The sequence below is a fragment of the Physella acuta genome, unplaced genomic scaffold, assembly GCF_028476545.2.
Source record: "Physella acuta isolate Inbredline_101_S28 unplaced genomic scaffold, ASM2847654v3 ptg000952l, whole genome shotgun sequence".
In the NCBI taxonomy this organism is placed as follows: domain Eukaryota; kingdom Metazoa; phylum Mollusca; class Gastropoda; family Physidae; genus Physella; species Physella acuta.
The window spans coordinates 134,691-151,166 of record NW_026732469.1 but is presented as its reverse complement, the minus strand read 5'-3'; the positions used below and the strand labels follow the sequence as shown (position 1 = coordinate 151,166).

The 16,476-nt window shown below is 34.5% G+C and overlaps 1 protein-coding gene across 1 annotated transcript; it reads left to right on the top strand.

Annotated features, from left to right (window-relative positions):
* The first annotated feature begins 1,516 nt into the window (after positions 1-1,516).
* LOC131953797 (uncharacterized) lies at positions 1,517-7,194 on the top strand. The gene is made up of 6 exons (XM_059317170.1): positions 1,517-1,648; positions 2,757-2,895; positions 4,389-4,516; positions 5,534-5,645; positions 6,556-6,732; positions 7,061-7,194. Coding segments are annotated over exons 1-6 (636 nt in total). The 5' UTR covers positions 1,517-1,569; the 3' UTR covers positions 7,062-7,194.
* Positions 7,195-16,476: the final 9,282 nt, after the last annotated feature.

Genomic DNA, 16,476 nt, shown 5'->3' with positions numbered 1-16,476 from the left:
CTGTCCAGCCATATGGTCAAACAGATGTACTGACATATTTGCGTGCTATAGTTAACTATTTAAGTATTACTTCTTTGACTATTTTGTTGGCAAGTTTTTATCATTTTTATCCTTTATATATGCTATGTATTTTCAAGTACATCTACATTATTTATTTGTGAAACTTGTTATATGTCGAATTATTTGTGTTGCATTTATATTTAAAATATATGTGGAGACTAAAATATCGTTCTTGACTTTTTTTTATTAAAGTACTCTCTGGAAACAATGTATACAATCGTATTAATTGTATCATAAATTTAAATCTAATAACAGTTTTTAATTTATATTTTAAAATCAATATATTATGATTAACCCCCCTCTGTGGTCAAAGCCCCGCTGTGGTCAAGCCCCCTATGGTCAAACCTCTATGGTCAAAGCACCTGTGGTCAAAGCACTTAGGAAAAATTAGAGTTCATAAAGCAATTAAAAATATATTCAGCTTCATGATAAGAGTAAATAAAATAAAATTAAAAGGTAATTTAAATTTAAAAAACAACAACAATTTTTTAATTCTAAATTTTAATTATGTACTATTGTACAATGAGGAAAGCGTGTTGTCGACAAAGGTGTACTGGAAAAGAATACGATGCTTTATAAACAGATTCTATGGGTGAATATGAAAATTAAATAAAATGGTTAGACAGAGTTATCCACCTAAGACAGGAGATAGGGAAAGGACAGGACATGTCTAAGAAGACCACAGTATTCGGAATACAAGATGCTGATATGGATAGGGTATCTGTTTATACTTTTTTATTTAAGTAAATATTTTCTTTGTAAATGTTAATTTTTTATTATGCACATCTACTTACAGCGTGACCTAAACGGTTAAGTGCGAGGCTGCTAACAAAAAGTCTCGTGTTCGAATCCGGGTCTAAGTATGTAGATCGTTCCTGATTCCACCCTGCTGTGTTGGGTACCTAACTCGTGTTAGGGAAAATAGAGACACCTAGACAAAGTGCTGACCACACCATCCCCTCGTATGTCGAGGTAAACAAATGAATGCTGGGTCTAAAGAGGATTCTTGTACTTTGAAAAAACCAGCAACTCATTATAATTCAAGACATATATATTTAAATAATACGACGTATGCATCTCTTGTTCGGCAGGCATTATTTTCAAAATAGTTTTTTATAATGATTTTTTTCAGTATATCGGTACACTTACCATTTCTAACTTTAACTTGGTGGGTTCTTTAACCATTTACCACCGACAATCGTAACAAACATAGATTTGTTGATTTCGCAGACTTAGACTTGCTACACAATATTCTAGGTCTGGGTAGACAAGCGTATTAGTTTCACGTTTCATTGCCAACAAACGCACGTGCTGAATCTATAATTGTCTAATCTTTAATGTCGTAATCATGTGAACGATATCTGAATGGCGATGATCACGTTCAGACAGAACATATTTTAAGTGGGTAATTTCTTGATAATTTAGCACATGTTACTCTGTCTCTGTCTGTGTGTCTGTCTGTATAAATAACACCATGTAAGAGTCTTTTTTCAATTCCAAGCCTAGAAAATGTCCAAGATGAATTATGGCCTTCTATGCAGCGTGATGAATGTCTTGCTGATAATCAGCACAGTTGTTTCTATAGATGGTGAGTTTCATTCATTTAAAATCATGTAGCGTTTACTGTCGTCTTTAGTTTAATTCTTAACACTAATAGTTTTCTATATCGACTTGCTGGATTTAGGAAATTTGTCCAACATCAAATTTTACATTTAACTTTATATAACTTTATTTACCTAGAATTTGCAATAGGAGTAGGCTCATTTCATCATATTTTCCCGTTCATGTTGAAGACACATGGGTCAGGTGAAGTAGAGTGCATACGTTTCAGGGACCTCGGCATAAAAAGAGATAGTGTGATCAGTAGTATGCCCAGCCACCTTTGCTTTCCCTAACGTTAGTTGGTTACTCATTAGAGAAGAGTAGACTCAGGAACACGAATTAGAATTCGAGCCTTTTGGGTTAGCAGTTGAGCTCTACCGCTAGGTCACGCCGCCTCCTTCGGCTCATACACGATATAATTTTAAAAAGTATTTCGCTTTTCATAAATTGATTCCATAAGTAATATTACTTTCTACAGTGTGATTTAGGAACAGGGTTGTGTGGGTCAATAATAATATTTGCTCACAGTGGCGTAGGCAGGGGGGGGGGTTAGGGGGGTGGGTCATAACCCCCCTCCCCCATATACCCCTCGGTATATATATATAAAGTATGAGGGGGTGCAAATCGAAAGCTTGTCCCAGGGTAAAAATTGGAATTCCCCCCCCCCCCCTTGAGACGATCCTGGCTACGCCACTGTTTGCTCAAGGACATGTTTTATGTTGAAAAGTATAAGGACGAGTTCCGCGGAAGGGGGAGGGGAAGGAGGGGGGGTGGGGTTGCCACTATCTGGAGTGGCCATTTTAGCACCAATATTTGCCGATCACCACATAAGGCCCCGTTAACTTTAAAATTATAATATTTTCCGAATAGAACCAGAATTTTAAACATATCTCGGTGCAATAGCAAATAGTGAAAACCAATACCCAATGTTTGAAAAAAATGCATTTAACTTCTTAATGTGTTTGAATATAAAATTAATAAAAGTTAATTAAAAAATAAACAATAATGAAAAGTTAAACGATATATTTTTTTTACATTTTAAACAGCAAATAATATTTTCAAAGGAATTAATAACATAACCATGCATTTTAAAGATGCTCAAAGTGGCGAAAACTCTATCGAGGAAACTGAGACATGTGAACCAGTTTGGCCGTGCTGGGTGCCAGCGGTTAATAATTTTATTGACAACCCCAGATTCCCTGTCAACAACTCAACGGTTGCAGATTTATGTTCGTGAGTAACGAGTGATTTGTTTCAAAAACGTTTTCTTTCCATTTACATTGCAAGCGAGCGTTACTAGAGAGTATGTCTTTCTCTAAAGCAGAGGCGTAGCAACCTCTGCCGGCGACTGGGCGAACTTTCAATATGGTATCCCATATATATATATATATATATATATATATATATATATATATATATATATATATATATATATATATATATATATATATATTATATGCAGGTGTATGTATTTAAATACACACACATATATATATATATATATATATATATATATATATATATATATATATATATATATATATATATATATATATATACATACATATATATATATTTATTAACGTAAATATATATTTATATATATATATATATATATATATATATATATATATATACATATATATATATATATATATATATATATATATATATATATATATGTATATATATATATATATATATGTGTGTGTGTGTTGTGTTTGTATAAGCTGGGTGTAGGTTGAGGTTAAAGTTGAATGCTGAATGTTGTACTAGAATTTACAATTGTGATGAAAAAAATAGAACTTGAGGTTGAGGTTAACGATGAGGATGAGGAGGATGAGGATGAGGTTGAGGATGAGGTTGAGCTTTAGGTTAAGGTTTAATTTAAGGTCGAGGTAGAGGTTGTGGTTGATTTTGAGGTTAAGGATGAAGATGAAGAAGAGGAGAATGATGATGAGTTCGAGGTTAAGGTTAAGTTTGATGCTGAGGTTGAGGTTCAGGTTTATATTTCGGTTGAGGTTATTGTTGTTGCTAATGTTAATGTTGGCGTTAATATTAATGATGATGCTGAGGTTAAACTTGAGGTTGAGCTTAAGTCTGAGGTTGAGATTAAGATAAAGCCAGTAGTAATTTGGTATTTATTTCACAAATGTTATAGAAAATTCCATTTTTAAAAAATATAATTTCTAGCAACAATGATTTGGAGCTATTTAGCATCAACCTTTCAAACCTTTACATTAAAGTAACTTTTTAAGGGTAAAATCACCATTTCGAATCAGATGTTCGATTGAACGGATGATGTTAAATTTAACTGGTTTTCTGACCTCGGTACTTAATAATTAAAAGTCAGCAAGCTGTCTTTACATATCCTAATGTGTGTTTGATACTCATTAGATTTGGTTAAATTTAGCGATATTTTTGAGACTTTCGTCCAGAAAACAAACTGTCATTTTTTTCTAACCGTAGTAATCTTTTACTAAATATTTTCTAATTATAATTTATTTAAAAAAATACTTTATCCACTTGAAATTGTTTCACTCTTAAATAAACTGTGTTGTTGCTATTGCACAATATAACTGATTTTAATTCCAAGCAGAATGGCTGCTAGGCTACGCATTGGCGAGGTAATTTTAAAAAAAAATTAGAAATACCTAATTTTAGAGCACCGCATTTACAAAATGTTTTTACACCTACATAAAATGTAGTGTTTCAACTGATTTCAGAGACTTTGACGAGTTCAAATTGTGTGTGGACAGAAACCAGTCTTCTTGCAGTTTCACATCACGTCGAGTAATCACAGATACCATAAAAACTATTGGCAACATACTTTGTAACGATGCAGGGAGGTCCGGTAAATACACTTTTGCTGTTTTATTTTAAACTAGCGTGCCCGTCCACGCGCGTTGCCGCGAGTTTAAAAAAAGTCGCAAGAAAACTTTTCGGGAGTATTCTCATCAACTACCCAAAGTTTCATAGCACTAGCATAAACGGTGTCAAACCTCATTCTACTTTTATTATTTATAAACCGCATATAGAGAAAAATCGCGCCGACCTTGCAAATTTACAACAATATTTTTTTTGCAGAACCCTTTCCTGTATTATTCTAATCAATTCCCCAAAGTTTCATGGCGATCGGATAAACGCTGTGAAACTGCAATCGACTTTTATTTTTATAAACCGTTTATAGAGAAAAAACAAATCGTGCCCAGTCGGGGCGCCATCCCTGCGAATTTGAAATTTTATTTTCGCAGAAACCTCCTCAGGAATATTCTCAACAACTTCTAAAGTCTCATGGTTATCGGATGAAAGGTGTAGTACCGCATAAAAGACATCCAGACAGACAGACAGATGCAAAAACACACAAACATTGTTTATATATATATATATATAGATAGATAGACAGTGGCGTAGCGAGGTCGGGTGTCACCCGGTGCGGCACTTAATGGTGTCACCCCCCAGAGGCATAGAGACCATTCCCAGGGACAAACTTTCAAATTTTCGATTTGCACCCCCCTCAAGTTTTCGATTTGCACACCCCCCCCCCCCCTCAAACTTTCGATTTGCACCCCCCCTCGAGTTTTTCTCTATATATTTTGCTATTTTTTGCCTTGGTGTCACCCCCCTAAATGGTGTCACCCGGTGCGGTCCGCACCCCCTCCCCCTCGCTAAGCCCCTGTAGATAGATATAGATAATAACCAAACTATTACATGACTTAAAAGGTATTCTTAAGAAACATGCATGATGACAAGTGTAAACTCTAAACCCTATGTTTACGCTGATGTTATGGAAATAAAATTTATTTTAAAGAAGTATAAACTTGTGTGATTATATTATTCAAATTGTATTTGTTGGTTTTACTATGACCAGCTGTTGAAGATCTCGAAACTTCGCAGTGTCTGATTGATGAGGAGAAAAAAGAGAGGGTACTGGATGCTATAGAAACATGTTTTGATGCTGACTACGACAACTATAATTGCAGGTTGTATACCATTGCTATCCCTTTAATATACAGATACGTACATAATCAAACACAATAATATGCTAGTGAAATTTGGAACATATCATTGTTACAGATAATATGAAGTTCTCTCTAAATTCAAAAAAGAGAATAAAATTTGAAAAAAGTTAATCTGAATTATAAATAGTGTATTTGGGTAAACTCTAATATTGTGTATAAATTAAGAATGTACACTTTAGTTAAAATGCGTACTACTTTCTTTCTTGAAGTGATAAAGGTATAGAACAAAAACCCAAAATCATCATCATTATCTTTTCTTTCGTGTGTCCAAGACACACGGGGCCGTTATGGAGAGCTCCCTCCACTTTTGTCAGTCACCGGCAATTTTCCTTGCAGCTTCCCACGACAGTCCTGCCTCTGCCAACTGCTTCTTCTCTGTGCGCCTTCATGTCTTCCTTGGTCTTCCTTGTTTTCTTTTTCCTTGTAGAGTCCTGTTCAGCGCCATTCTCTAGAAATCATCTGGGTTCATTCTTAGGACAAAATCCATAATAGTATTAGAACATTAATTCCTTTATATACTTTATAAAACCAGAAATCCTATATTTATTAAAAAAAATGCCTTCAACTGTTATTTTAAAGTATAGACACCAAGATTAAAGTTTGCAAGTATGGATGGATGCAAAATTGCGGATGTTTTATGTAAACATAAGTATTATTAAAGAGAAAAACACCTTTCTTGCTATCAATTAAACCACTGGTTTGTGCGTGAATTAAAGAATCAAAAAATAATTAAAGTATGTCTTAGTTTATTAAAAAAATCACCAACCGTGTCACGTGTGAACAGCACTTAACTTTGACGTGTTTTTTTTTCTTTTAGTATCATTTAGTCTAAAGTATAAAACATTACATTAAAAAAACTTTTTGCAAACAGCAACGACCCTACAGAAGAAAAGCAATGCTTAAGGGTGGCTATACAATCTGACTGTGGCGAGAATGGTGCTCGGGTCTTTGCCAGTGTTGCATGGGAATCCGTCCTGGGTTCTTTACGTGCTCAGATATGTTACATGTCACCTTTTTTGACATTTCTGCTAAATAACTATGTTATCTGGTTAGTTATTTATGTTACACTTTTAGGCAACAGGGTTATATGTTATCAATCAATAGCTACCAAATATCATTTTAATAAATGTCATAATATAAATTAAAATTTCTTTAGTGCAATATTTAAAGTTATCGTAGTGAATAACCTTTACGTTTATAATATTTATTTTCATACCGCAATACAATTTTAGTTAGCCAATATTGCAAGGACAAATTTCACATCTAAACTTGTAAATATTACCAACAGTTTAGAAATATCACTGATAATTTATTACCAAACATAACATAGAACTAAGTATATTTTTCTGAACAAATATTTTAATTTTTTTTTACAGAAGGCCACACACAGGTTTCGTAAAATAAACAACCCAGAATTTGTGAAGTAATGTTTCAACACAAAATGCTTAAAATGAATATACAAAATAAAATTTGCTTCTTAAAATGATAATAAAACACAGTTAAATATCCCAGCTCTTTTTTTCATTTGAGTGTTCTTATTGTTTACATTTTTTTTTTAAAACCGTATCAGAATACACTAGGTTTTCTTAAGTTAAATTTACTTTCAGTTCCGGTTTTTGCTTTATACTCGAGGAACACATCATGGGGATACTCAATACGGGCGTAGGAATACAATACTGTTGTAATGTTAGTGTATTTTTGCTGAAACCCATTATCGCATATGGAGATTAACAGTTTTGTCCATTTTAAACTGGTTCTAGCAGCATGAACAAACTGCGTACATGTTAATGACAGCCAGTAGCGGATTAAGTGGGAAAGTTTGTTTCCCTTTCAAACCTGACGGTCTATGGTGCAAGTGAAGTAGAGTTCACTTGTTTCTGTGACCTCGGCATATGAAGAGTTAGTGTGGTCAGTACTATGCCCAGCCGTCTTTACTTTCCCTAACGTGAGTTAGGTACCCATCAGAGTTGGGTGGACTCAGGGACGTTCTACTAACTTGAACCCGGATTCGAACTCGAGACTTACGGTTTAGCAGTCCAACTCTCTACTGCTAGACCACTCCGTCTCCAATTAAGTGGGAAAGGGGAAGCTTAAAGGGCTAAAGTCTGGGACCCGATTTTTAGGGGACCTTCAAATTTTTTATTTCAATCATAGTAAAATTCACTTTCAAGCAACATTTTTTTTTAATTATTATAAAATCACAAGCTTATTTCAATTTTTAAAAAACAATATTCAACACGAGTTTTACTTTAGTAAAAATACCAGCTGTCATCACCTCCTCCCCATACATTTTTACATAAAGGCAACGCTCCCTAAAATAAATAGTCTGGACAGCTTTGTCTTAGGACAATAAAATGGGCTGATTTTAGATTTATAAAACAATAACTCCGGTCGAATTCTGACAAATGAGTTGATGATTGACGCCTCTTGAAAAAAAGCACGAGTCAATATTATTCAGTCAGCTAGCATCTACATAGTGAATTAGCTCGCCCTCGCAAGCATTAAGACAAGCAGAATTATAGAATAAATATGCCTGACCGTCTTTGCTTACCCGCTACACTATTAAGAAAGGCATGAAAGATGCTTTACATTTTTTTTATTAAAGGTGAGGTATAATTACTAGGATAAAATTTAAAAAAAAAATTTGATTGCAATGAGTTGACTGCATGTTAAATGAGTAAAAACATAACAATCATAGAAAAGCTTTCGTTTTTTATGTATTTCCAATGGTTAAAAGTTATTTGTTTTCCTATTTAAAAAGGTGCATTTTTTAACACAGAATTTTTTAAACTTTTGTGAAGAAGTTTTTTTTTTAAATGATCATAGCTGTAAACTACATGGTAGATAGGGTTTAAACTTCCCAGAATCTTTTGTTATCAAATATATGAAAGCATAATAAACCATAAAATAAGATATTTATGGATAAAACGTTTGAAAAACAAAAGTGGAACATGGAACCCCACCCCCTATTTTTGAACACGCAGGGCTTTCATTCAACAACAGATTATCTTTTACCTAAGTGAAATATTGAGCTCAAATTAACTCAGAATGAGTAACTGTTATGCTCAGCTTTCCATTTAATGTTGGAACAAGGCACAACACAAATCAAAAACAGAATCCACAGTTCATTTATAACAGTCAAATATAATCTTGTAACTTCTACATAGAAACAGTGAACATCGAGACGAAAACCACTGACTACATGCTACGCTCTACACCACACACCGCTTACACACTACAGTTCACACACTTCTTCCCTCGCTTGCACACCACTACAAGGGGAGGCCACTCTCACACACACTTTATATAAACAAATACATCACAGTAACTATGAGTGGATCAATGAATAATATCAAAATTTGATCATAGCAAGAAAGATTTTTGTATATCATGATGCAATGCTGCTAAATAATGCAATTCTACATAATTTAAACTACTGAGCATTTACGTCTAAAAATTGCCTAATTTTAGATAACTCTTTACTTCAAAAGAAATAATAAAAATATTGGTTGTGACTCTCTCTGTTTGCTAAAAAATATTTGGTTGAAGAAGGTACCCCCTTTTACAAAACCAAAGCTTTTCGCATCATCTGAGTGTGAGTTCTATCTATCTATTAAAATATCAATCACTTAGCTTTCTTGAATGAAGTTCTAAAAGCGTGTCCTTTAATACTAACTAAATAATTAGCATGAAGGTTTGTTTTACTTTTCATTGAGCTGAAGAATTGATACAATTCACATTGTAATTATGCAAGTGATTATTATTATCATTATCTTTGTTCTTATTAAAGTGAAGATATAAAAGTTGATGTTACATTGAAGGCAAATCAAGTAAGACCTTTAGTCTGATTGTAATTAAATTACGCTACGACATGGTAGAACGACCTCAAGTTCGGATACCGGACTGTGATTGATAGGGCATCCCCGAGTCCACCCAGCTGTAATGAGTACCTGTCGTTCTTTATGAAAATTGAAGGCAGCTGGGCATATTCATAACCACACTATTTTTAAATGAAGATTTGGTTTAATTTTGTTCATAATAATGTTTCTGGTTTATATCAAAATATTTTGCATTTCTATAGAACATTTGTGATTTTTAATAGAAACTAGACTACCCATCATCCGTTGGATAACTGTGAGTTTCGGGGATCATCCATAAAATACATCACGTCTGTCACTTATCGTCACAAAAAACCATACCCCACATTCAAAAAGATGTTTTTTTTTTATCTTTTAAAAACACCTACTCACTCTACTTCACCTGCCCTGTGTCCCACCAAGTCTCAGACAACATGTTTTTATCGTTTAAAAAAAACGATTCCAGCTGAGCATGTCTCTGACCACACTATCCCTTCATATGCTTAGGACAAAGAAACAGATTAACTCTACTTCACCTGCCCTGTATCCCGCCAAGTTCATAGATCTAGATCTAAGACTAGTAGTAGTAACTTTCAAATTAAATTTTATCTTAAATTGGCCAAACAAAGATTTATATAAAATAATGAAGGTCTGAAATTATCTAGATCTAGATAGAATTGTCTAGATCTAGATTCTACGACTCGTTTGCTAAGTCTTAAGTCTAGTTTTTTGCGTAACTCTTGCTAGATCTAGAATCTAGATCTAATCATTTCATTAGGCCTATTTTAGCTAGATAGGTCTAGATCTAGATAGATAAATCACAAAGATTTATGTCAAGTATTTAAGGACTAAAAAATGTATTATGATTATAAAAATGGATTGTATTTTTATCTAATTAATCTTTGGTATGTGTCTAATTAATCTTTGGTTTGACCTAGATTCTAGATCTAGATCGATAAATAACTTGCTTGGCCACATGATATTTTTAGATCTTTAAATAACTTTCTTGGGCAGATCGTAGAGCTAGAGAAATTTATTGTAAAACTAAATGAAAAAGACAGTTGAAAATTTATAAAAGTGTTGGAACGTAATAAAAACAGCAAACGGACGTATTGTTAAAGTTATGGCCGACAGAAAATTAGCTGTAGAACGCGTTAAACTTTTGAATGGGCCACAAAGTCCATGATCGAAGCCGCCATGTTATTGTACTAAAAAGTAAACAAAACTTGTGACGTCACTATTCAGTCAAAGAATGCCATTGTTCTAAAACTTTAAAATTAATGTGGTTAATCTACCTATGAATAAATCAATAAATTAATTAACGTCTTTAAATAAATTTTTTAATAACAGTCTGTCTGAAAACAAAAAAATGTTCTCTACCTACATACTATTTTATAGCTCTCCACATAGAGTAGATCCATTTACAATAGTCAATCAGTCAAACAAAAAAAAATATTCAAACATGTAAACAAACTTGAGTTTTAGTAGTATATAGAAAGATATTTTTTTTCTTCACCGCAGGCTCAAACGCTGTCCATTGCTAGGCCTCATGTTGTGTTTGTGTTGTGTTTGTGTTGTGTTTATGTTGTGTTGTGTATGTGTTGTGTTTGTGTTGTGTTTGTGTTGTGTTTTGTTGTGTTTGTGTTGTGTTTGTGTTGTGTTTGTGTTGTGTTTGTGTTGAGTTTATGTTGTGTTTGTGTTGTGTTTGTGTTGTGTTTGTGTTTTGTTTTGTTTTGTTCTATTCTCAAGTTGTTACATTTTAAAAAGGTTTTCCGTGGCGGAGCACGGGTATACAGCTAGAATCAATAAAAATATGTTCAGTCGACTAATATCTTGTATGCAATATACTGTATGTATTATACAATGATGTATTTGTTTGAGTTAATTTGTCAAAGATATAATGATATCTTATGCTTTGGGATATTTTTGTCGTTTGTAAGTGAGTGTGAATACGTGTGCGTGCATGTGTGTGTGTGTGTGTGAGAGAGAGAGAGCAAGTGGAGTAAGTAGCTTCAACTAAACCTCATTAAAAATGCACGTTTATTCACCATACGCCCAAAGAAACCAGTGTAAACAATAAAAGCTCAAAGCGACATACCTTCTGATGAGAATCATAAAAACCAGTGGCGTGTAGAGCTATGTTGATGCCCAGGGCAAACCCAAGGGAAGGTGCCCCCATAAATTATATATATATATATATGTATATGTATATATATATATATATATATATATATATATATATATATATATATATATATATTATATATATATATATATATATATATATATATATATGCTTGTGCGCTTTGTCGATGTGTAATAGAATTTTTGTATCGCTAAATACATAACAGGCAAAGATATTTAGCTTGACTGCCAGCATTACTCGAGAAATATGGCAATAAGATTGGTGAATGTCGAGGCCAGAGATATAATAGTGGAGCTAATATAAAATTAAAACAATAATACAATTATATCGTCGACATAATATTAAATCGCTTTGAGCAGAAGAAAAAATGCTACTTTTCCAAATTGGAAGAAAAGGTTACGAACAATTAAAACACTATATTTCCCTGGTTTGATAAGCCTCGCTGTACATGTTTGAGACAACGATGTTAAACTTGGGGCCCACTCTATGGTCGGCTCTAGACCCCGAGTATTCTTATGCCAGCCCTGTGTGGGAATGAATCCAGTAACGGCTACCAGGGCCGTTATAACTCCCTCAATTCATTAAATCAACGTGGACTCACTTTACAAATGGCTCTACTTTTTATAACATTAGTTCTGTTTAAGAGCCCATTCTTTACAGATAGCTCTACTTTGCATTAAAATACTTTAACACAACTTTTAGCATGCCCCTACAATTCATAAAAAATAATATGGGCACAATTGTTTGAAATTATATCACTACAATGTATATTTAAAAAATCAGTTGATGCATATTCTTGAGGGTGTCCTTACAGTGTCTCAGAAACAATACGGACATTCTTATTCTTTAGTATATTCATATGCATCAAACCGAATAAATTCTCTAGGGTGCCCCTACAATTTATCAAAAAATAATACGGGCTTACTTCATCTCCAAATGCCTTTAAATTTATTTTACAAAAAATTCCCCCAAACTTATAAGGATGCCTTTAAAATGTATTATAATGAATATAGACATAAATACTTTAAAGATGCCCCCAACAATAGATAAAATGATTATGGGTATGGTTACTGTATGGATGCCCTTCAAATACATCAAACGAATATAAGCTTAATAACTTCAAAGATGCTCCTGCAGTGTATAAATATATATATGGATATAATAATTATTACTCTAAGGTTCTCATTGAAAAGTAGTAAAACGAATATGGGCATAATTACTTTAAATACTTTAAAAAGATGCCCCTTTAGTGCCTAGGAATTAAATGGGCAAAAAGTATTCTAAATGATGCCCCTAAACTATACAAAATAAATATCAAATACACACTTTAATATAAAGACCGCATTTATTAAAGAAACTTTATAGCCCGCTTTTCCCATAACGAATGATAGACGATTGAGAATGACAATGTGTTTGTTGTGAGTGGGATTGGCAAAAAAAAAAAAAAATCAATCCGCAATCATTGTGGAGGCAGATGAAAACGTATTATGACTCAAAGATACAATTTCCAAAAAAAATAAATAATCAAATGCACTTCAACGGATGCCCCCTCGAAGTGGATGCCCGGGGACTAGGCCCCGTCGTCCCCCCCCCCCCCTCTGAATGCCACTGATCAAAACCAATATAGCAAGCTGACCCCCAAATGCGATTCTAATGTTTTCAAGCTGTGACTGAGCTATCACGTGCATTCACGTGGTGATCACGTGATTTCACGTGGTGTCAGGGGTGTGTTGACTTTTAATGTTCAAAATGAATCACTACCAATGAATTAAAATCCTCCCACTCAGAGAAACTAAGCCACCACTCAAATCACAACATCACATTGCGTTACAAAAGAACATCATAACCTATTAGAATTAGTCACCCGTAGAGGAAATTGTGGCCACCACCCACCTATTAGAATAACATTTCAGTCACCCACCGAAGAAGCCCTTAAGTTGTGTTGCGAAATTCCGTGTATAACTGTGATATAAAAACGGTATTACTGGGATATGGGGACTATGTAACTGGGAGATAGAGATTGTATAGCTGGGAGATGGAGACGGTATAGCTGCTATATGGGGACTTTATAACAGGGAGATGGGGACTGTATAGCTGGGAGGAGACTATAGCTGTGAGTAGGAAACTAGAACTGGAAGATTGAGGCTGTATAGCTGGTGATGGTGACTGAATAACTGGGAAGTAAATTAAATTACACGAGATGACATTAAATGACAACTATATACCTGGTGACCTTATGAACTTTTGACCCCCTGGATTTTTTATGTCACATTCACAAGGTCAAACGACTTTAATTTTCGGATCAAACACGTCTGACAATATTTTAATTTACTGTTAAAAAGACCTAGTTCTATAATTGCTTTTGTAAGTTAAGGCTTTTTCTTATATCTAAGGCTTCTTGATGACATATACTGTCTATGTCTGGGTCTCTAGCTGAAAGCTACTCTATGGGTCTGGGTCTCTAGGTGACAGCTACTGTCTGGGTCTCTAGCTGACACCTATTGTATGGGTCTCTAGTTGAGAGCTACTGCCTAGGCCATTAGCTTCTAGTCACCATATCATCACAGTCTATACGGGTGCTAGATTGAAAGCACTGTTGCTTAACAAATTCGCTCTCATTCTAATGTGTTTAGCCTTTAGAATCGTTGTACAATTTTATGATCTCACAAGATTTTCGTACGAGGGAAAACGAAGGAGCAGAACGTGTTATGGCTTTTCATTTCGAAAACTGCTAGCTACACTAAGAATGGGATTAGATTAATCGAGTGCTGTCCGTACTAAGGATTGTATTAGACAAAACTCTTGTTAGCTATACCCATATAGGATAGATAGAAATCTGTACCCATCGCAATCTATTTCAACAGTTTAATTAGCGTTATACAAACGACCATGATAAATCACAGGCTATGTCTTTGCTAATGTAATCCTACAACACTAAATGAAGTGACAAAATGAAGGGATTATAAAAGTAAGCATGCAAATACACCGTGGCTGTGTGATTAGCTTGTCGATGTGTGTGTCTGATATGGGTTAATAATAACAGACTAACATTATTATAGCTGGGGGATGGGTAGTAGAATCACGGTGTTGAAATATTGAGTTAACGTGGATGCTTAGTATAGATTGTAACTTTAAGGCTCTATGGCTTAAATGATGTGTATGCTTAAAACTGTATAATCTATAGCAGTCTGTGTGTAAGGAGGGGGGGTGTGAATGGTCAGGCCACACAGCCCAGATCCATCTACGTGTCAGAGATTCTCAAGATCTTTATCAATAACACTTGGAGCCTGAACATGAACCTAAACCTACTCTAAACCTTAACCTAAACCTAAACCAAATCTAAACCTAAACCTAAACCTAAACCTAAACCTAAACCTAAACCTAAACCTAAACCTAAACCTAAATCTAAACCTAAACCTAAACCTAAACCTAAACCTAAACCTAAACCTAAACCTAAACCTAAACCTAAACCTAAACCTAAACCTAAACCTAAACCAAATCTAAATCTAAATCTAAATCTAAATCTAAATCTAAACCTAAACCTAAACCTAAACCTAAACCTAAATCTAAACCTAAACCTAAACCTTAACCTAAACCTAATCCTAAACCTAAAACTATACATTGGCATTGTCATTGGCATTGATATTGACATTCACTTAACATAAATTTGACTTTACCCTAATCTTCAAACTTAACTTCAACCTCAACACCAACATCAACACCAACCTCAACACCAACCTCAAAACCAACATCAACACCAATATTCACCTGAACAAGAACCAGCACTCGAAACCGTAACTCGGCAAGAACTTAAACCTTAACTGGAACCTTAACCTGAACTGGTAACCAAACATTAACCTAAACCTCAACTTTTAACCTAAACCCGAAACTGACTCCCAAAATTTAACTTAAACCTAACACTATACCCTTAACTGAACCTTAACTTAAACCTTAAAGTTAACTTGAAACCCTAGCCCAGGGGTTCCTATGGCGCCCGCCGAACGATTCGTATGTGCCCGCCTCTCACTATTCGACAGACAGATTTTTTTTCATAAACATTATTGAAAAGTTGAAGGGGGTGGAATTCGAAAGTTTGAGAGGGGGGGGGTGCAAATCGAAAATTTGACGGGGTGGGTGCAAATCGAAAGTTTGAAGGGGGGGGTGTAAAATCGAAAGTTTTGTCCCCGGGTGACAGGAAGGGTCGCTACGCCTCTGGAAGGAGTTTGTCGATTTAAAATAGGTGGTGCCCGCCACCCTACCGATATTTTAGAATGTGCTCTAGAGTAAAAAAAGGTTGGGAACCCCTGCCCTAGCCCATACCTATCCCTATTTTAATACTCGCCCTAATCCTAAGATAAAGCCGGTGGCAACTATACCGCAGATGATATTAGATCAATCTGTTCCCACTACATCAAAGATTGGAGTAGCCGTAGCCATTTCTAGCTACACCTATTGGGGGATTAAAGGTAGCCAGTGTTAGCTATATCAAAGATGCGGTAAGACAAGCCATTCCTAGTTGAACCAAACATGGGATAGACAGAAACCTGTAACAACGACAAACTGTTCAACAAATTTTCATTTACTGTTAGACAATTTGCCTTCATTGATCTTGGGATATTTGTTTGTTTAATGTAATCCTACAACATGAAATAAGATGTTTAAAATAAGATATTAGAAAACTTGGCAGGCAAACACGTTAAGCCTGTACGATAAGTTAGGATTATGTAAGAGAATATATAGATTTGTGCTTGTAAATACAGATAAAGGTTATTAGAGCTAGGGATGGGGT